General features: G+C 48.9%; 1 protein-coding gene across 1 annotated transcript in view; it reads left to right on the top strand.

Moving 5' to 3' along the window:
* LOC119104682 (pyrokinin-1 receptor) overlaps positions 1–22,400 on the top strand; it is an 80,420-nt gene that overhangs the window by 36,427 nt on the left and 21,593 nt on the right. The window contains exons 2-4 of the mRNA XM_037228400.1: positions 7,896–9,367; positions 11,246–11,355; positions 16,282–16,380. Of these exons, the coding sequence (XP_037084295.1) occupies positions 8,509–9,367; positions 11,246–11,355; positions 16,282–16,380 (1,068 nt within the window). The 5' untranslated portion in view covers positions 7,896–8,508. The remainder of the gene's footprint in view (positions 1–7,895; positions 9,368–11,245; positions 11,356–16,281; positions 16,381–22,400) is intronic.

Below are 22,400 nucleotides of genomic sequence, written 5' to 3'. Positions count from 1 at the left end.
AGACATATAGTTGGGTTAATATTTCGGTGACATGCATTTATCGAAACAATAGCAGAAGTCTGTCTGTTGAAACAATGTCAGAAGTCTTCTGCTATTGTTTCGGTAACGGCATGTTTCCGAAATATCAACCCAACTATGTCTCTATTCTCCCGGTTTTTATCCAAGGAATACGGCTACTATTGCTGCTTTATCTATGGGTGGAATAAGCCATCGATATCGTCGCGTCAGATAGCTGTCTTCCATCGTCATCAGTTGTACAATACTAGAGTCGGGAATATGACCTGCATGGCCTTGAATACGGGCATGCATGGCCTTTTAGAAGAGCTATAGTCGCCCCGTTACAGCACGGTGCGCGACAGGGGTCAGCTGCGTTCACTGGCACGGAAATTGTCAGTAAGAATTGTTAGTCAGAATGGTCAGAAAACACAGTGAGGGCCCAAGGATGCGTTAGAAGACCGTTGACTGCTTAGGGACGCGTCAAAAGACCGACGACGGCTCAGGATTGCGTCAGAAGACCGGTGAGGGCCCAAGGATGCGTCAGAAGACCGGTGAGGGCCCAGGGACGCGTCCGGCGACTGGTGACGGCTCAGGGACGCGTCCGGCGACTGGTGATGGCTCAGGGACGCGTCAGGCGACGGCTCAGGGGCGCGTCAGAGGACCGGCGGCAGCTCAGGGACGCGTCAGGAAGACATTTGAACGGCTCTCCTCCATAATTTCAGGAAGAGGATCGCAGGTCACCGTCCCGCCTTATCCGCAAGATTGTAAAAGGCGCCAAAAGCCAGCTTCCTGTGTTCTTGCCGCGACAGACAACAGCAGCTGTTTCGCCGCAGTGCGCAATATGCAACGGAACAGCAGGAGAACAGCACGGGTTCGGGGTGTACATCAGTTCATATGCCGTGAACATGCGACGGGGCAGTCACCCATCGTGTTATTGTTATTTTCCGTGCATGATTGGGCGCAGTTGTGTTTATTATCGATCTCCGGCGTAAGCTAGTAAACGCTGAGTTTCAGCATTTAAACCAGTCGAGGCATTTCCCTACGACGGCAAGTTGTGCAATCATTAGTTGATGTTTCGCAATAATTTTGTACAAGCTTCATGCATTTGCAAGGGTGACACTGTGTGAATTTTTTTCAACGACCAAAAGTCGCTTTGTTTTCGCACACAACCCCCAAAACCGAACGTTTATCACCCTTGGCATCATTTGAAACCTTGACTGCCACTGGCTGGGTCATTTGTCACTGAAACTGTGAGTGTGATGGAAAGAAGGGACGATGGGTCTGGTACCGTAAACTGTCCGGCCAAACTTCGACGAACCTTTTTATATAGCCTGGGACTAGCTCCACCAGAAAACACCAGTGCGTGCTTCACTGATTTCACTCATAACAGGTTTTAGCCATTTCGCGCTGCAACCTTCGCACGGGACAACTTCAGAGGTTTTTGTTTTATTGTGCTCCTTGCTGGCTTTGATTACGAAAAAGCTAAATGAGCCTGGCATCTGGCGATGGAAACGGTGACCAAACCTTTTCACGTTGTGAGTGCTGTTTTTAGGATGACTGGAAGACTCAAAACAAGTGGACCATTGTTTGGAAAACTTTTCATGGTTGTGATGGCACCTGTGCTTTGGCTGGTGTTGATGGCAGAAAGTCGAAGCAGCTTTGATGTTGCCAGGTTGGTGTTGTGTCAATCAGAACGTGGCAAGATGATCAATAGCAGTTGTAGCATTTATATTGCAGTAGACTAGTCTCTTCTTTTTGCACAATAACGCCGAGAGCTCTAGACCGGCTATCATAACTTATTACCTAGCGTTGCATCAATTCTTTCCAGGTTAGTGCATGATACAAGGCCTCGCACTCATATCTCGTACTTTGGCGAGGCGCGTCACTGAGCTCATCAATGTGCCCAGCGAGATATCCTGAGCTCCAGGAGTTTCCTGGCGAGATATCCTGAGCTCTGGAAGCGCCCAACAAACTGCCCTGGTGTACTTTTCGAGCTCCAGGAAGTTGGCTCCGTCCTGCCGTGCTCTCTTGGTCTACACTTTTCGCAAACGGCCATCAAATACCAAAGGTTTGCGTCTTACTTCGATGCGAACGTAGACATGCGTAGGGGTCCGGAGAGCCTGGTCATATACGACCAGCTACCATATAACCCTTTCAAGAAGGTTGCAGTGCAGCCTTTGTATCTCCTAATGATTCAAATGAAAAATCTCCTCGGTGTCCATAGGGTAATGTTGACGTCATTTGTGTGGTGTCATGGAGCTGAAGTGTTGTTGGACGGAACCGGCTGGTGTGAAGGGTTTGTTATCCGGCCAATGCAGGCTTATTTTGGCTTTTGTGGGTTGCTTTACACTCATTTTTGTTTATTTTCCAACATCTCATCGGCTCGAAAACATATATTTTGCGTTGTCATGCGTCGTTTATGGCCAAAGTTTTAATTTGCTGAACCGGATGCAAGCTTGGCATTAAGTCGCTAACCATCTCTAAAATAGGCGAACAAGTCGTTTCCTTCGGATGTTCACGTCTTTCCCGCCAGCTGACACTACTGGGACACACAAAATGAAACTAGCAAAGCAAGTGGATAAACAAACATGCAGACAAACAAACATATGGGGAACAACGAAATGCAAACCAGCAGAAGAAAGCTCTCAAACAGAACAATGCAATCCAATCCTGGCCACGATATCATTCAATGACACGCGCTGATACTGGAATGATACCAGCGAATACTCAATGATGCTGGAAACCTGACTGCTTATTTTACGTTTATTATCATAGGTGGAGAAATAGACTCAAGAGAGCAATTCATACGCACATTTCCAATGATCAGGCAGTTTATGCCGGGCCTCAGTCCAACGTTAGCGAGTATGACACTCTTCATCAAGGATGACACGTGCCGTCTTTCCCAGGAGGCCGTATCCTCTGGGCGTTTGCCAGGAGACTGTGGTCATCGGGGGTGCTCCGCCGAACCGTGTGCTCGCGAGTGCTCCCGCCTGTTCACCGCTGTTGGGGTCTCTTAGGAGACGGAGAGCACCGGTGTGACGTGGTCGTCATGTGGCGCCGGTCGCCGTCGCGTGTGCTAGGCGGCGCAGCGGAATTGATTGGACGGCTTTTCATTGAGGTTTATATGGACGAGACTTACATAGATCATGGAGATTGGCCACTGAGCTGCCATTCTCGGGGTGGAGCAGGTGGCTGCAGGAAGCTGCCGACGCGTGACGATAGCCTGTTTGCCTCTAGCATTGTAAGACACGGACCTTGTTTCGCACCAGATTGAAAGGCGCGAAACGTAAGATAGGCCAGAGTGAAACCCAAGGTCTGTCGCGAGGGCTATCAAAATGGCTGTAAATGTCGATACCGGGGCGTTTTTGTCCCTTCAGGATGAGCATTTTCGTATTGTGCGCCTACGGCACTCTAATTATTTGGTTCTTTGGGTCACAACCTGTAAGCTTAAAATGACAAGTTATACATGATGAAGGAGAAACGATTTCTGGGCAAGAAATAGTATGATAATTTGTTTCTCGGCTTTTCGATGCCCCTGACGTGAAACAACAGGTTGCACCCCTAATTTGCTGGAAGCAAATTAAGACCCTGTCATTACACAAATTAATTAAGGGTAATGCTTGAGCAAGAGGGCTTCGTGTCTAGCAAAGTCTGAGTAAAGTGACGCTCCTCATACCTGCCTGCTCCGTCCCAAGCAACTTCCTGAAGTGTGAGATCGAGCAGATTTACGGCGCCCGTCTTCCCGATGCTGTGATACGGGTATAATAATAATAGTAATAATAAACGATACCGGGATTGGTGCCATGATAAACTGGCGGGAGTCGCTAGTCACCCGTGACCCCGCAGGTGACAGTGTGGTCAGCAGAGCATGATCTGCCACCTGCTCCCACTTGGCACACCGCCCCCCCCCCCCCCTCCCGCTGAGCGTCCACGCCGAGGGGCAGGCGCGCTGAGGCGTGCTGAGAGATGGCTGGTTGTTTTGGCTAGCGGGCGACTCGGCGGCAGCGGTCATATATCGCCCGGTTTTGAGAGACAGGGTCGGCAGTTTGCGTGCCGCGAACGTGGTCTAGAGTTTTGTCGAGGTAATTTGCAATTTAACTGTTGTAATCTGAGTAGGATCTCCAACATTGCGTTAAAATCGATGCCGATGCGGATGTGGGCATTACGTCAAAACTGACCAATGTGGTTGTGTTTTAAGAAAGGACCGATTTCCGAGATGATTGATAACGCAACAGCATCTTAAATTGTTCCAGCTTGCATTGGTTTTTAAATGCATTTCCAAGTTGTTTTTAAGTGTTGAAATAAATTGACCAAGATTTCACAAAATATCTTCTTCTAGGTGCGAACAAAATTGCCTTAGACCCTGATTCTCTTCCTCAAAACCGAGGACCGGGAAAACAACGAAATACTGGGCGAGCATGCATTATCATTCATACGCTGTTTTGCACATATTCAAAGGATGAGACGAATTCATGTTCCGTTAAAGTAGTGCAACCAATCCTCTTTACACAGAAAAACAACAACGGAACCTACCACAGGGACAGGCTCTTAATTTTAACTTGTCCTCTGGCCAAGTATTCTACGGCATTGTGGATTTATATGGCTAAACTATTTGGCATAAGAAGAAGTATCTACTCTCAATGCTTTTCATCTTCTCAGCAATCTGGCCTGTGGTGGCTCAGCAGATTGCTGATTACTTTACCTGCGGCAGAGGTTGGTGTGCGCGTGGTACGACATGTTTCCAAAGTGGCTCACTGAATGGCTTTGGGCAGTGTTTGCCCTTGAAGATAGGTGACGAAATGCTGCTAACATGTCGTGTAAGTTGAAAACGATATAGGCATTGTTCTGTGCTGTGCATTGGCTAATGTGTTTTAATTTGATTTCATATTATAGCTTCCCATGATCTGAGAAACTGGAGACATTTTGCTCGTTTTAATCCACAGTGTTGAATGCAAGTTCCAAATGACGCTGGCTGCTGCTAGATTGTATTCCGTGACAGGGATGCACAGCAGTGACCATTTGCCTGGAACTTGAAATTTGATTGATCTGGTAGTGTCTTTTGTCTCCCTTATCTCTCATGCAGTGCCTTGTCCGTCAGTGGTGCTGCCTGCAAAGCTGAGCTTGTTTCTTCACGTGATAGTTGCTGAGCTCTGACTATAGGCTGTGATGATATGCCACGCCATGCTGGTGTACTTTTTGCTCGATATTGCAAGCCATCAGCCATGTGTTTAAAGCGTGTACCTAAGTTATAATACCAACTGGATTCGTTTGAAACATTGATTAATGCTGCTGATATCCTGATACGATTTTAGCAAATAAGCCACCCAGAATATTCCAAACTTGCACGTACAAGCAACGTCAAAAATTGACAGAATCCGGCCGAAAACCGAATCATTTTACGTGGGCTTTCGGTTTACCAAATTTTAGTCTCCAAGTGACACCAATAACGCATACAATGAAAAAGCTGAATTCCTAAGCGTAATCATGTCGCATAATGAGATGCGCTGCTCTCCGAGTTTTAACTTTCGTGTCACACTCCAGCCTTAAAGTAATCCCATGATAAGATTGCATTGGCGGAACTGACACTGCGACAACAATGCTGAATGGTTGATTGGCAGGCAGGTGGGTGAGGGTAACCAAGCAACTGGAGGCCGGACTAGCGAAGCCAGAATAGGAGGGAGAGGCTCGGCTAGTGGCTCCAGAAGACGAACGCAGCAAGGCGCTGCAGTCCCCAAATGACGGCGTCCACTTCTAAAACGCATAACTCGCTATAACTCAACTGTTATGTCAAAGCGGCGCTGATCGTAATAGGATTAGGCACAAAGTGAGAAGTGGCGTTGGACTTTCCAGCCGGCACTGCTCCTGGACCGGACTGATAAAAAGTATTGGGCATACACGCCGACAAGGTTACGCAGGTGGCGTCATATGCTGAATTGGCGTCGTTGGCGGTGAGTAACGAGCGTGACGCTGACAGGAGCGCGACGAGACACAGCGTCGGCGATCTGGCCCGGGAGGCTCGGGACCAACCGACATTGGGCAGCATCCTGGCGGACAAGCGTGCCCTGAGGTCGAAGCGCATCATCTCCCAGTACCAGTGTCCGGGTCCTAGCATCCTCTTCCATTGCCGCCTATACCAAAGCGGCCTGCCCTGGAGCAAAGATTCCTGTTCTCCCGGACCGAAGCACGAAGCACGACCCCCCCCCCCCCCCCGCCCCCATCTCTCCTCCTGTTGATTAATATCCCTGCCAAGGGCCGCGCAATATCAGCAGCAGTGCTTCGTCCCCGGTGCACCCCTGCTGGCCGTGTCGTGCCTGTAACACCGTATGTTTGCCCTGGCGCCTCGCTGCAAGCAGCTGTCAACCACGCCCGCGTTTCGGTTGGCTCTCCAGCAGGGGGCGTCTGTTACATGCTGTCTAATGCCTATCTGGCGGGGGTGCCTGACGACTTCAGCAGCAACGGGGCGTGCTGTCCGGCGGGGAGTGTCCCGCACGGAGTGGGTGCCAGCTGCCAGGCAGCAGACAGGAGACTCGCTGCAATAGCTCTGCCGCTGGGGAGGGGGGGGGGGGGGGGAGAGGACAGCCTCCGCAGCAGCAGGGGCTGTGTGGAGCACATCCAACAATGAGGCACTCACACTGCGAGATCCTGAGCCCACCACCAAAGCTCAACACTGCACGTAACGGCGCCAGCGATGGCAGCTCACGACGTCCCAATTGCTAGGCATGGCTCGGCTCGCCGGTCGTTTCAACTGCTCCATGGAAGCACGGTCAATGGGGACCGGGAGCGGGACCGGCGGACGTGCCGGCGCGAGGGGCGTCGGAACGAGAAAACCGAATTCGAATCACGTGAAGTCTTGTCCGTTAATGTTTTATTTAGGCTTTCAACTATCCAAATGACTCATTCGTTGGCTACTAATGAGCTGAACTAGCTAAATACGCTTCGATAAACACCGTAGAGAATGAGGACACTCAGCGCTGCATCGATAAAGACTGCAGGAGATATCCACCCGGGCTACTAGCGCCATGTTGGATAATATCGGCCAGAGAGTCTACTCATTGCTGAGAGGCAGAGGGAGAGAGAGAGGGAGAGGGAGAGGGAGATGGAGAGGGAGAGGAAAAGGGTGAGAAAGAGGGCGAGGGAGAGGGAGAGGAAGAGGGAAAGGGCGAGAAAGAGAGAGAGAGGGAGAGGGAGAAGGTGAGGCGGAGAGAGAGGGTGAGGGAGAGGGAAAGAGAAAGAGAAAGAGAAGAGAGAAGAGAGAGAGAGAGAGAAGAGAGAGAGAGAGAGAGAGAGAGAGGAGAGAGAGAGAGAGAGAGAGAGAGAGAGAGAGAGAGGAGAGAGAGAGAGAGAGAGAAGAGAGAGAGAGAGAGAGAGAGAGACCTCGCACCTCACACTGCGGACCTTGTTCGGCTGACATGGCTCGCGAGCGGCCCGGCCCGCTCAGTCCTGTTTGGGTTGGCTGCGGCGTCGGCCACCTTCCCCTCCCTCTACCATTTCCATCACTGAGGCCGCGTTCCTCTCTGACACACTGAATTAAATGAATAAATAAACAAAATGAATCGATCAGTTAAATGGTTGAGTGAAATAGATAAAAGACTTGAATTACTATATAGATGACGTAATTGAATGGCGCTGACCAACGGCTCACAAAACAGTTATTTTTGAGCAAAGGAACTGTGTTGCCTATTTTTTCCTGCTTTGGACCCTTAAGTGCGTGAGTGGCGCTTGACGCTGTTCAGCAGTGATGAACAATTTAAAGCCACTTTGCTTCTGACAGAGTTACTGTGAGCGCTCTTGTGAGACCAGAAGTTGAACGAGAGAGTTGTGGCAGTGTCATCTCAGCATTCGTTGCTTTGCTTTATGGACTGAAGTTCATATCTGATGCTTGTCGGCTCTGGTTTCAGGGGTCTCTGGACGTCGTCACCCTCGTCTTCAGCAGCGCCAGCGGGTGGATCTGGAGCCGCGGCCGTAGGGAAACCAGCGTGAGAACAGGGACCGGAAGGGAGAAGCACCAAGTCTCTCAGGAGGGTCAACAAGAGGCCAGAAAAGCTGGCAGAAGAGGCACGGGCAACTGTAGGCGAATCGGGGGAACCAGCATCATCATCAGCACCGACAGCAGTGCCGCCGTGTTGAGTCAAAGCGCCGGCGACGGTACAGGACGGAAGCACTTCCCCAGTGCTGGTGGCGTTGGTGATCTCAACGCCACGGAAAACGCGTCCTAGAATCTCCCGAGTCTCCTCCGGACTTTTCTGTTTTGTGTGCGACACATATGTGACTACATTGATTTTCTGAGGCTTATCAGCCAGTTTGCAGCTGATGCCAGAGCTTCCAACTTCTTCTCCCGAGCGCGTTTTCTGTTTGCGACAAGCAGGGCAGCCTTTTTTCTTTAATACGTAGTTCTCGACCGCTACCAGTACACGCTCCCCACCGCAGCCACCAGACGGGACTGAGGTGGCCACGGTTGGAGCTGCGTGTGGCAATCCAAGCTCCCGAATCCAAGATCTGCAAGAAACGGCGATGTCCCCCATAAACGGCAGTGCGCCGACGGGCGCGGCACTCTTCCTCGATTCATCCGGCGTTAGCCTGAACTCCAACGCCAGCAACGACTTCAACAACACCTACGGCAACGCCACCGCGTTTCAGGCAGAGTCGGTCGGGCCGATGCACACGGTCATTCCGATGACCGTACTCTACGTAGTGACGTTTCTGCTGAGCGCCGTCGGCAACACGGTCACGTGCGTGGTCATCGTGTACAACCGCTACATGCACACAGCCACCAACTACTACCTCTTCAGCATGTCCGTGTCGGACCTGCTGCTGCTGCTGACGGGCCTGCCGTTCGAGCTGTACTCGTTCTGGGTGCCGAGCCACCCGTACGTATTCGGCGAGCCGTTCTGCGTCGGTCGCGGTCTGAGCGCCGAGACGTCCACCAACGCCTCCATCCTCACCATCGTCTTCTTTACGGTGGAGCGCTACCTGGCCATCTGCCACCCGCTGCTGCAGCAGACGATGTCGAGCCTCCCGCGCACCGTGCGTAACATCGCCCTCATCTGGGTCCTGTCGCTGCTCTGCGCATGCTTCCCCGCCGCGAAGTTCGGCATCAAGTACCACCGCGACGAACTCGATCAGATCATCGAGGGGACGGACGAGTGTAACGTGGTGCGCCACCTCTTCCCGCACGTCTTCGCGGTGCTGTTCATCATCTTCTTTGTGGTGCCGATGCTGCTGATCACGGTGCTGTACGTGCAGATCGGTCTGCGGCTGCGCCGGTCCGGCAGAGCGCGCGGTCTCACCCGTAGCAGCGTGCACCGAGGCGGCTCGGGACGCGGCGGAGCCGGCGGCACGGCCGCTCGTAAGGCCGTCGTCAAGATGCTCGGTGAGCGGGGAGGGGTTGGTCGGTAGAGCACATGGTGGTCGCGGTTCGAATCCCGCGCGGTGTGGAGGTTTGCAGCTGTCACCCCTTTAAGCGCGGTAGGCTGCTGGAAGGGGTGACGCACTAGCGACAGACAGGTGGTGTGCTGTAGTTGTCGCTTGCTGTGACCTCACCCATCATTTTGGCCAGTCTGGATCCAGTTTTTAATCCAGCGCGATAACGAACATTCATTTATCAGTTATCTTTTTCACGTTGCTTTTCTGGTTTCCGTTCTCTGCTTCCTCTTGGGTTCTTTCCGTCCTCTTTTCCCCCAATATTTCCAGGCTGCATCTCCCTGGCATATCACGTAATCTTAATCATATTTCAGCAGCCTTCACGACATCCGTCGTGCGTATTTAACACAAACGCGCGGCTCTAGCACTTCTGTTTATTAGTAGAGATGTTTCGCTACCAATAATGCACGGAACCCACCGACCACGGGTGGTGGGAGGACACTGTTGCATTTACGGAACCCTACAGACCAATTTTTGTTTGAAGCACACAAAACTGCTTGCAATATGCTAAAAATTAGACCAGGAATACACCTGTAAAAATTTAGTGTTGAGGTGTGGCATGGTTTTGATCATGCTATTATGTTAAGTTGAGATAGTCCGATTTTCGGGAAAAAATTGTCTTTTGGCGTGGCCTAGTTAAGTTAATTCTGGCACAGCAAAATGAAACTGGGGACTACTCGTGAGATCTCCCTGCAGTTAATCCGCTGTATTTTTTTTCGGCGGTGCTGCATCACTCTTAGTTTGAAAATTTAAGAGGGATCGCCCCCTATCCGCTTACATAATGAAAGGCGGCGAATCAAAGCGAGAGTTCAAATAATATTCGTTCGACAGTTAGTTTCAGACACCTACGTTTTAAAAGTATATCTGAGGGTGTTGACAAATGCTTCGCTCTAAAGATTCATTACGCATCCCATGAAACTCACTGTTCACGTTTTAAACCCCGTTCTGGTGATACAAAGCCGAAATATACTATTTGTGCACGGAATTGCGCAAGTGTTTTAAGCTCAATTATTTCGACTGCTGCCCTGTTTTCAAATTATGTGTGGTGTTAGCGACTGCCGCTGTAGATCATATCGCCCTCATAAGGCTCCTTCAAAAGGATCCGTATGCGACGGTGTCAAAACAAAGGCCGTTCTCATATTGACAGAGTTTGATATTTGACTTTCAGGCGTCGCAAGGCGCTTTGATCACAGACCGTGAGCTCCTAAACACCACACCGGAAAGATCCTTGACGGAATTAAGTGATAATTGTTACGACGACCCGATATCCCTAGTAGCTCGGTCCCATATGCTGTCGTTTTAGTTCGAGTGGCATGCAATGTTTGGTGTTATTCGCGTTAATATGCGGTCACTGCAGAATTCATTGATCACACCGCTTTAGAACGGTGCCGAATTGCCGTTAAATTTCAGCCATGGGTGTAACCACTGGGGTAAGGAAGTGCGTGGACAAATGTCCCTTATTTTTCAAAGACTAGATTTTGACCTCAAATTGGTCGGCGCAATGCACGTTTTTTATGTTTTCTCGCTCAAAATTAGCGGCGCAGCTGTCCGCCAGATTCCATTGAGGGCTAATTTCTTATTTGTTCCTCCTGTGCCAGAGGCGTTGTTAAACCCATAATTCCAGCCATGCCACAACGATGTAAAATGCTTTAGATTTGTCTAACCTGACTTTTCCAGGTTACTCAGACCCACGGTTTTTTCAGGACCCTGGCGCTTGTTTGGGCTAATTCACGCGTCGTCTGTGCCCAGTGCTGTGACTGACATTGCTCACGTATCGTCCGTCTCCAGTGTTCTTGTTCGTTACGCTCATGATGCCATCTGTCCTCAGTGGCCGTGGTGGTTGCGTTCTTCATTTGCTGGGCGCCTTTCCACGCCCAGAGGCTGATGATTATTTACGCCCCTGGGAACCGCTACCCCGCTCTCAACGACATAAAGCAGGTATGATGTTCCTTTTTATTTTGAAACCCCTCCCCAGTGTGTTTTGTACGGTAGACAAGTGCACTGTTTTGACCATCCAAACCGCATTTTGCGAGGAGGGATAAGCGTATGTTGATGGATGTCTATTCCCGTTTGTTCGGATTTTGTGAGCTCTCTTCATTCGTTCACAAGGCACGAGCATCTCTTAAACACATTGTTGTTGTGGAACACATTCATCGGATACCAATAGGAGTGAAGCATATCACACTACAAACACCAATGCAAAACCACGATTTAACACGCGCTCGGCCGATCGGCTCAATACGAAGGGCTTGGATATGGGGGAGGTAATTTGAACCCGACTGAGATATCTCAAAGTAGAGTTGAAAACACCATGTTCTGCGAGCTCATTTGTGTCAAATTCTTGCGTCTCTGCGTAGTAAATTTCGGGTTTGATAAGGTCAATAAGGTCAGATAAGGTCACGGTCAGACTCGAGATCAGTGTTCAAAGTGCCCGTATACCTCCTCGCACAGCCAGCATCAAACGAGACGCCTTTTTGAGCGGATTAACACTCGGATTCATATCAGGGCAGCGACCTTAGCTCACCCAAAGAGGCTGAAAATGGCCATAACCCTTCGGATGATTTTGACATTTGAGTGTAAAGTCAGGGCCAAGAGCCAAGTGGCATGTTGCCCAAAGGGAAAGATTATTGGAGCGTAATTTACATCAAAGGATATGCTCCGTTTTCCCGTGAACCCTCCTGTTTATGACCATCATGACGTCAAATCATAAATCTGCCGACGTCCCCGTGATTAAGAACTCGAAGCTTGATCGTTTGACCCCGTCAGACACTTAATGGTCGCCCCATCTTGAAAGATACCCTACGAATCACATTCGCTGAAGCCATGACTGACTTCGACCTGTTCCAGTTCCGGCGCCTTAGAAGACGTATTTTTTACAATAACGTTGGCTGTTCAGTCAGCTATGCAAAGCAAAGTTTGATGTTGCGAGACCGAATTTTTCGGAAATTATTTTGGAACAACCTTAGGGGTTCAATCGGCTTCTTACACGAGCCCGAGTTGAAAGCCGGAATCAAAGTAGTAAATCGTGTCACATTTCATCCGACGGATTCAAACGATTGGTGGTACTGAAATACGTCGGTGAAGCGTACAAAGCAGCCGAGAAGATTCACGGAACTTGTGATTTTGCAAGATCGCGCACATTAAGGTTAAGCCTCCGAGAATGCAGCGGGCTGAAAAATGCTGCCGGAAACACCAGGCAAGCGGTGTTTGCTCTTGTAAAAGCCTTGCAAAAATGACAACATGGCACATTGCATCGTTTGGTGGGGTTCTTTACGTTGTATGACAGATACAGGTCGTCGTGACGAACCTCGTCAAAACGAGCTTGTGGAGTCACGGCAAACAATCAAAAATTATTTGCTGGAAATGTTCCAGTCTCGAGTTCACTCATGCTTGTTATTAATCTGACGTTCGAGATTATGTAAGCTGCTAAGTGTGCATGTGCGAGGAACATTATTCACCTAGATGAGACAGTAGCAATAGTCCTATTCCTCCCAGAAAAAAAGCGGGAGAAAGGAGATATAGATGCGTTGATATTTTGGCAACATGCCTTTATCAAAGCAATAGCAGAAAATTATTTAATACACAATAACAGGAGACTTTAATAATATAACACAACAACAGCAGAAGACTTCCGCTGTTGTCTCGATAAAGGCATGTTGCCGAAATATCAGCGCATCTATATCTTCATTCTCCTGTTTTTTCTCTAAGGAATAAGGCTATTACTACTGTCTTTTCTACATGACGTTCGTAATGACGGGTCTGCCCAACTTTTCGGCAGCGTTCTGCTTGTAGGAACAGAGCCACCGTTCAGCTTTGTTAGCTCGACAGCGCTGGTGCGAGGAAAGCAAATTACCACGAACGTAATCCCTGTGAAACTGAGCGGGAGGGCATTTCGGTGTAGTTTAAGTGAAATGCAAATAACATCAGATTTGTTTCATGGTAATAAGTTTTGGTGTAGTGGTACTGGTGTCGGTGTTGCTGTTGGATTGCCTCGAAAGGTGAATTACAATACTTGCATATGTATTTTATGCAATTATTTGGATCAAACAAGGAATCACTGGGACTCCGGCTTCATCAAGCAGATAGCTATAAAGGCGATCCAGGCTCAAGCATTCCAAGATGCGTATTTCACGTCCGTAGGAACAGACTTTACCGATAAACAGGTTAAGTTTAAGCATGTGTTAAGTTTCATAAGTCAAGAGCATAACGCTACAAACACCGCGGCGGTCTTCGTGCACAAATTCAGCTCGGGAAACCAGTCATGTTACTGATCCCAGAAGTGCCCAGGACAGGTTTCATTTCTCGGCCGTGCTTTTTCTGAGGTTGGCGCCTCACTTCATGCCCAGCTATTTTTAGGTGAGCTCCGCCGCCTTGGCTCAACGAATAACAATCAGCGAGTGCCCACGTGAAGCCCCCCCCCCCCCCATTGTTGTCTGTCCTTTCGATAATATCGATGGACGGGGGTGGCCATGGACAGAATAGCGGGTGTTGGCTTATCAAAGCGGGTTCAGCTGTGGGGAGCCGCCTGCCCTTTGGGTCTGGTATTTTTCCACAATTTGTTCCTCTGATTCAGGTGTCTTTTATTATTGGCTCCTGTGAATCAGGTGTTTTTGTCTTCGGCGAAGCCAGATTTTATTGCGTAATGACATGGAAACCTCAATCTTGATGTGATACGATTTACCCAGATGTCCAGTTTGAAATGCACTGCCAGCGACAACCCGTGGCTGATTTTCACGTCGTTTTTTTCGTGTAAAACAATCACTCGCTGGTCTGCGGTTTCCCATTTTGGTCTGTTCAGACGGGCGCTCCTTGTTGGTCACGTCAGAGACATGGTAAAGCAGGTGACGTTGTGAGACCCAGGGGTGCTCAAATTTAGATCCAAAACGGTCTACTGGTTGCAGTGTAAGTCATATCTGGGGTCCAAATATTGGCTGAGCTTATAAATCTGAAGGCATACAGTAAGACTGTGATCGACTAACTAATGCCAATCGTTGCAAAGCTGACAACCATACGTCTCGTATTAAGTGCTAAGACACGCAAGCAGAATTTGTTAGGATCCTCCTCTCTAAAAATATCCGTCGTGACCAGAAGGGGGGTGGGGGAGAGGGGAAGGGGCCGGGGAAAAGAAGACTAGACTTCCTTCGAAAGCGGCGATGATTGTCAAAAAGCACAATGCATCAGCCGGACATGCGCCAGGACCTTAGCGGCACACCATCGACCAGAGGGGACATGTTTGGCCCCCTCCCCTGCTGGTCTCGATAACGGTGGGGCCGAATTTAAAAGATAAAAACAAAATGGCAGACTAGCGCACCGGCGTGCGGTCTCAGACTACACATCGTGTTTTAGTGGTTCGAGCTACCTCGTCACAGCGCAGCCCCGCAGACTGCGGCCGCGGTTACTGGCCCGGCTGGGCACCGGCAACGAACGCCGCGATGCGTTTCAAGCCGTAACTTATGGACATCGTGACGTGCACTCGCTTGAAACTTGCTACAGGCATTATTCATGGTGATGTTTAGGCGTTTTGGGTTTTCATGATTTTGATTCTTATGCTGAATATTTTAAGTGTCGCTTTTATGGGTATTTTTGGCAATACGAACCAAACAACAACGCATATGAATGGCACATTATCTGAATCACATTTTACGTCTACCAATTTCAGACATCTTCTTTCGTTCACTTCTCTATATTAATTTGTCTACGCCCACGTGCTTTTATCAAAAGTCGGTAAACATGGTGTCACTCTAACGTCACTCATGCTTGATTTATTATATTCTCGTAGTCGTTATTTTGATGCAAGGCAGTTCATTGATAAATTAATAGCTACTGTAGCATGTGGCAATGATACCTCAACGCATTTTTACATTGTCGCAAATATTCGGCGGAGGTAGATTTTACACCTGGCTCGGTCAATACTGGGTTAAGCAAAACCATGGCGTGGGAAATGAGCGTTTTATAGCCTGGGACTGTGCACATTCCGCATCTCGATGTAACTAAAAATGTCCATGTAAGCAGACTGTAAGTCAAAAGAGGTATTTCACGTGTTTCGGGGAGTCAGATATCACGGTATCTACATAAGTAGTTGGTGCGCGGTGTTGCGGGCCGTTTTTAACACTGAGGTCCATGTTGCAAGTCAAAGCACTAGATGAGCTACACACTCCGGAATGATCACAGGCATACACGACATACATGCAGGCCACTGGGGCGTCGGCCAATCGGTATTCTTCAATTTGACGTCACAGGGGCGTTGGCCAATTAACATTTTTCAATCTGACGTCACCAGGGTGCTGGCCAATCATAATTCTGTAATCTGACGTCAACGCGATGTCATGCTGCTGTATAAAACCACCACGCGGCCTCCGTGCCGAGTCAACCCTCCTGCAAGAAAACAGCTGGCCTGCCTGTGCGGGGCATTCGGAGCGGCGCGGCACATTCTGTGCCAACAACACAAAGCCGTCGAATCTGGAGTCGAGTCTTATGAATCCCGAGGGACCACGGTAGCACCCTCGCACAGCAGCGGTCTGCAGGATCGCACCTGGTGCTACGTCACATATTTGGTGCTCACATATTTGGTGTTTGACTTGACACCTGTCGGGGTGTAACGCCCACGGCGGGTGTTATATGACGCCACTAGCGTTGCGGTATTTACGCCATCTTTAGCAGCACGGCTGACATCCTGGTGTTGTAGCCTTTGCACAATGCCGGTTGTTCGTAGTGCACACCCCAGGCATTTCCTCACACAAGGAGTTAATCTACTCGCGCATTGTTTACACCCTCGTCTTCTACATTCACGCCACACTTGTTTGCAGCACACACTCCATGTCTTTCTTCACACCAGCAGTTATTTGACTTCACTTGTGTTTTCAGGGTCTGCATTACGTCTCTGGCATACTGTACTTCGTCAGCACCTGCGTGAACCCCATTCTCTACCACATGATGAGCGCCAAGTTCCGCCAGGCTGTCCGGGTGAGTCCGTGATGCGTCCATCGTGAGCACGTGAGTCCGTAATGATGTCGAGGGGGGGGGGGGGAGGAGCGACTGGACAGCACTGCTTTTTCGCTGACGCAGTGCGAAGACCAGTAGGATTCCGGCAACTATATGAGACGGAAAGAAGGATACATGGAGGTGGTCCCAGTACTATGGAGGCATTGGATGGTGGGCTTTGGGTTAAATGGTAGACGAGTGGTCTATCGCTGCGCAGATTTAGTGGGAAATAAGTAAAGTTGTGAGTGCTTGGAAAAAATGTGTTCATTATTGCATTCTCCGATCACCACGGTCTTCATTATTGAAGGTTTAGTTCGTATCTTTCGATTGGATGGATTTCTGGAAAAGGCGTCCACGTTTCTGGAATAGGCGTCCAATAAGCTTGTTTTGCGTGGGTCCCGATCCTATCATCCGATCGAGAAATTCCAGGACAACAGTAGAATATTGCGGTGGAGCCTTCAGATGCCGCAATGCTCGGCACGGTCCGCCCTGCCCTCTGGCGTCACCTGACCTTTAGCTCGGCCGCTGCTGCCGGCTGCAGACCATACCTGTCAATAGAAAACAGCGAGCAGCGCGGTTAGAGTGGCTCGAACGCACCCCGCCACTAGCGGGTGGTCTTGAGCCAGGAGCTCTAACCAACTGAGCTATCGGAACTGGCAAATGTCTCACTGTAGTTGGTGATTTTTCGGTGCTGTATCGCGTGCGAATTCGTTCAGTTCTGCGGACTGTTTTCTTCTGGGGCTACTCCAGACTTTGTGTCAAAAGGCACCTGAAGAGAAAATCCATGCAATATATATCAGTATCCCAAGCCACTACCACGTTTACGAGAAGCATTTCGTCTCCGGAGACTTTCTCGTGCTTGCTCCCAGCTCCAACTACGTATATACAAAAATATTTTGAAATGGCCAAGAAAAAAGCTATTGGTAAGCACTCGTCGAGTTCTTTTCTACTCAAAGCCTTCAGCTCTAGGTTTTTTATGAAAATGCATTTCCTTTCCACGGGATGTGCCTGAACGCCAAATAGTCCCAAATCAAACCTGTTTTTGGGAGGTAAATCAGATTGGATACAGATCAAAACAGCTCCTTCGAACTCAAATTGGAAGTGGGGCTCCAATATTTCCAAGAACAGTAACCATCACAAATGCATTGGATATGGATAGGTACTTGCCTCCAATCCAATTAGCATCGATATTGGTACTTGGTCACTTTATGGGACAAAGAAAATTGAAAGGGTGAAAACAAAAATGCTAGGTCTTTTTCGCTGTTTTATTATCTTTATCTTGCCATGTGCTCATCCGATTTGATGTAGCATCACAGAACCTGCCCTCCCCGCGGCGCCCGCCCTTCCTGCCAGGGTGAGAGGCAGGCGACGCCATGTAGCCTCAGCAGCTGAGTGCGTCGTAAAGCCCCAACGACATGACATGACACACAGAACCTGCTTCATGAAGTTGTTATTCACTGGGAGGTACGCCAATCAGTCAACAGACGTCAAAACGCCATCAAGTACAGTTTTGGTTGCCAACGGCTTAATGCTGCCAGCTGTAAAACCACCGAAGTAACATTGTAGAATGTAAGCCTAGGCTGAAATGGCACATATATGATGACTTTGTTGAGGACTTTGATATGCGGATCTAGAAATGGCTCTTAAAGACATGGCATATTCTTAGGCTTAATGACTTGGATCTGACGATGGTGTTTTATGCTCTTATTACGGCTGGTGTTGAGGATCGATGCGAATATTTACTGTATCGATAACGGCAAAGGTGTACTCTCAGTAATTCACGATCGATGCTTTATCCATGAATGATGCGTTTTGCAACAATATACGGATAATTAAGGCTGGTTATTCATGGTTGAGCTATGCTGCCAAAGCATCATGTATGGGGACGTGTGGGATTAAACTGTGTTGCTGACATACATTTTTCGCCTGGCATGCTTATTTCCAGATTTAAGCCAATATCACATGTCATTTGCATGTTCGCTCTACCTCGGGATCCAACAGAGCGATTTAGACAATTCGAACGCAATATGAGAGCCTGGCTACTGCTGAACAACATTTACTAAAGACCACTGTGCGCGGCTCCACTGCACTACTAAACACATCTCCACTCAACACACGCACAGTACTCATCCGCCTGGGAGCCGCAGCATTGCAACTGGGGTAGTTAGTGCTGAAAGGGCATATTTACATTGGAGTAACCTTGTATGCCACGCATGTTGTGTAGGGGTTGTACTTCAGGCGGTATGCGTATGAGGCGTAGTGCTCACACGTGTGAATCACGTGGGGTACAGACGTATGAAGCGTAGTGCTCACACGTGTGAATCACGTGGCCTACAGACACTAGGCTTGACTGCGTCGATCTGGATTGACAGGCAAATCCAGCGGACCCGGGAGCCCGCTCTGGGTAGACAGTTATAGCAAACATAGGGGTGATAGGGTGGAGGCTTTCCAGATATATGACGTTACGTATGAAGTAACGTAAGTATATTTTCCGTAACGTGTGATGTCACGCAATTCATGGGTGACTTATTACGAAATCAAGGCAAGCATGCTATGCTCTTAACAACTTTGGCGGTGCACAGAAACATGAAATTATCGATAAGCTATAAACTTGTTCAACTATGAAGGGCAAAGAAAAGGAAATTGGTCATCGATATATTCGGAAACTTTATCGATGTTCCGAACACTTATTGTGACTTTCGATTCCACTTACAGTACGTTTGATCCATCGCAGCACAACGCACACCTGTGGTAATTGCTGTCCGCTTTGTGACTCCAATGTAAGCCAGCCGGGTGGCCAAAATCAACTGTGTGTTACGAACAGGACCGGTCAAAGCATACTGAAAATTATAAACAGGCGATTAGCATTCAGCCTTTTATACAATGCCTCAAATCATGTCCTTGGCTTGTTTGGGTCCACTTTTTCACTGAACTCAACTCCAAATGAGTTGAACGCCACTTAAATCCCTAGCGCCTGTTGGACTTTTCGCCGGCCTTTCGTTTGCGAAGAGCTCGCCGCTTCGGTTTGTTACGTTCACCAAGTCGGATCCGATAAGCCAACGGCGACCGGCAAGTGGGCTTCCAGCGCTGCGTTATGCCGTTCGGTTCTAAAAGCAGTCGCCTTTGCAATTGATTTTATCGCGTCGTCATTGAAGCTGCAGAGCACAACGCAGGTCAGCGATAGGCTACCGATGCCATGGCGGCGAGCTTAAGTGCTCGATATTCGCCAGCAGTTGTGGGTTGACTTTTCTAGCTCCGGCTATATAAGATATGCAATGTTTGTGGCAGGAGTAATACAGTGTAACCTGATCGTCTCTTTGTAGGAGAGCCGGACCATTTCACCTTCCCGCCTGCTATGCTGCATTGCCGCGCCACCTTCGGGCCCTTACTCCGATACGTATGACTATTGATCGTCTTCGTGACCATTAAATTGCATCGCTTGAAAAGTAGTCAAAATGTGGGCTAGATTCAGTTAAAAACAGGAAGGGGCCGGACGGGTACGCGACCGTCGGTCGTGCCCGTACGTCGCCACACCCACGAGGCTATTTCAGTTCAGATTGAAATTTGAAACTGAACGGCGGGCGGCAAAGAGGAATCGATACCCACATGTCCATCGCATCAGAATAAACGCCCATGGTGTCCGTATCAGAGCTTATGTATCACTGAGAGCACTCTCGGTAATTTCCATGTCAGACGTACATCTTCAGAGCTTCCGCACCGGCCCCGTTGCGGCGAGGTTTTATCGCCAAAAAAACAAAGCAGACGACTGCCACTTCACGTAATTCATGCTGTGAATGTTGTTTGTTCTTGCGAGGCACGCTGACACACCCTATAAACTGGGGTCGAAGGGGGGGGGGGGGGGCTGTGTTCCCGACAGCTGTTTGCCAGCTCATTGTTACTGATCTTGTAATCTGCGTTTATCTGTTTATCTCTTATCTATTGTTATCTCTTTAATGCCGTCCGCGAATGGAAAGCCTTGGTGGAGGGCGTGATAGCGAGACTGCTAGAACTAAAAAAGGTATTGAGGGTCTTAAGGTTCAAAGGGGTCAAAGGGATGTTTTGTTTTAGCTGTACCGCTTTTCCAAATGAGCAAACGGTTTAGCGTGGCGTTGTGCAGGTGATGAGATTGGCATGCTGTACACTTCTTCACCAGCTACGTCCCAGCCTGCTTTCACGTTCACTTTTACACCAGACAACATGACCTTACACCCGCCAAGCCAGCCTTATCTTGGTCCTGTACTCCCCAGTGGGGTCTGGTCTTGATTTTGATCTCTTTCTATGGCGAATAGTCTCATAATCAGGGTCACCTTCAGATTCACCGATCTGTCGGACACAAACATTAAAAACGCATTACGCCGAGAGAATCGGAGAACTCAGACACTGTCGCTATCCAGGTTTCACCGCCTACCTGTGGATCATGATATTTACACTATTGCAGACAGGAATTCGTCTGGCTACGAACAGCCATTGTGTGTTTGCCAGCCGTTCTGCAGACCGTTTTGGTCGTGTATGTTTCCAACGTAGGCTGCTGCGCCCACTTTCGATTGCATTTGTATAATCGCCGCACTTTCCTCGTTTGAACGACACGCGATGGTTCCACTTTTTGTCCTGGATCGGGTTTTGCTGGTGCTTTGCGCCAGTGTTAGCCATTTTTGCGGGCATATTTATGTTAAAAAGGTGTGGTAAAGTAAGGCAAAGTCGCTTGGAACGCGAAATACGCGCATATAAGTGCAAAAGGGGAAATCGTTAGAGACACCGGGAGAGCGAGTTATGCTGAAGTGCAGAAGCATTTTGGGTGATGTTTTGGATGCTTCCAAATCAACACCATCGTCCTTGTCTACATTTCTCAGTGGTCAGTGCTTTCCAGCACGGTAGAAGTGGTTCCAAGTGGTTCCAAGCTACTTCAAACGTGCTATAGCTCTACAATTCTGTGTAGTCTCCAATCAGCGTATCCCTTTTACTGTATGTAAAGATATTACAACCATTTAGACGAGCGTTATGACAGACGTGGTATCACCGTTTCGGTAACGAAACACGTAAGCGAGTCGCTTTCGGTAGCTGATATGAATGGGTATCACAGCGTACATTATTTATGAGTTTCGCAGAGATAGGCGCACCCACGCTTAGACTTCACGCACGTCTTGAAAAATGCTGCTAAATATTGGCTGGCCGTAAGGATGACGGGGTCTAGCATCTGAAGCCGCGGAATCTTTGACTTGTGATATTTTGGGTGCCACTTAGCTGACATGAACTAACGTGTGTGCCGATGCAGCTTTTTCATCTCTTTTTCATCTCTATTGGTTTAGCCACACAGCTCGTCATATTTGAAACCGCTTTCGGGAGAGGAGACATCGACAGCGTTCCGACTCATTTCTGGTGCACCTGACTGTCGGGCAGTGCTCAGCACGCCTAAAGTTCCATAGACGGTACATTAGCATGCGCGGCGGTTGGGTGATTGGACGTCATTTCCTGCTCTGGTTGGCCACATCTGCGCTAAATTCGTAACCGTCGCTCTATGAGCGTTTCTCTTTTACCTTCGCCCTATAAAGGTGAGTGCTTCATGAGCTCTCCCCCTCCAAAAAAAAATGTTACAAAACCAGGTAACCTAGAGCCAAGGGAAGGCGGCGGAATTGGAGTGCTGTTATCAAACTGCATCAGATACGGGCAAGCGAACAACACTGATTGTGGCTTTCGACAAGTCACATATAGTCAAAGTGGTGAACTCAGCACTTTATGTACTCTTTTCCGGCATACCGACAGCTTAAAACGCTACAGCAATGCAGAAAGAGGCATTCAACAGCCCTTGGAAAGTTCCATTGCGTGGGCACTTGTGGACGTAGATAGATTTGACCTTTGATATGGCACGCCAGGTCAAAGTCAAGGGTTAAGACCATTGTGCCATTGACCCGGCTGCCTATATCAAGATGAAATAAACCACATCAGTACGAAAAATAGCGTTTACAGCATCAACAGACGTTAGTTCTGTGTCACTTGCGTTTAAA

Source organism: Pollicipes pollicipes, unplaced genomic scaffold (genome assembly GCF_011947565.3).
Source record: "Pollicipes pollicipes isolate AB1234 unplaced genomic scaffold, Ppol_2.1 Scaffold_6052;HRSCAF=7182_pilon_pilon_pilon, whole genome shotgun sequence".
Taxonomy (NCBI): domain Eukaryota; kingdom Metazoa; phylum Arthropoda; class Thecostraca; order Pollicipedomorpha; family Pollicipedidae; genus Pollicipes; species Pollicipes pollicipes.
This window is presented reverse-complemented; position numbering and strand designations above follow the sequence as displayed.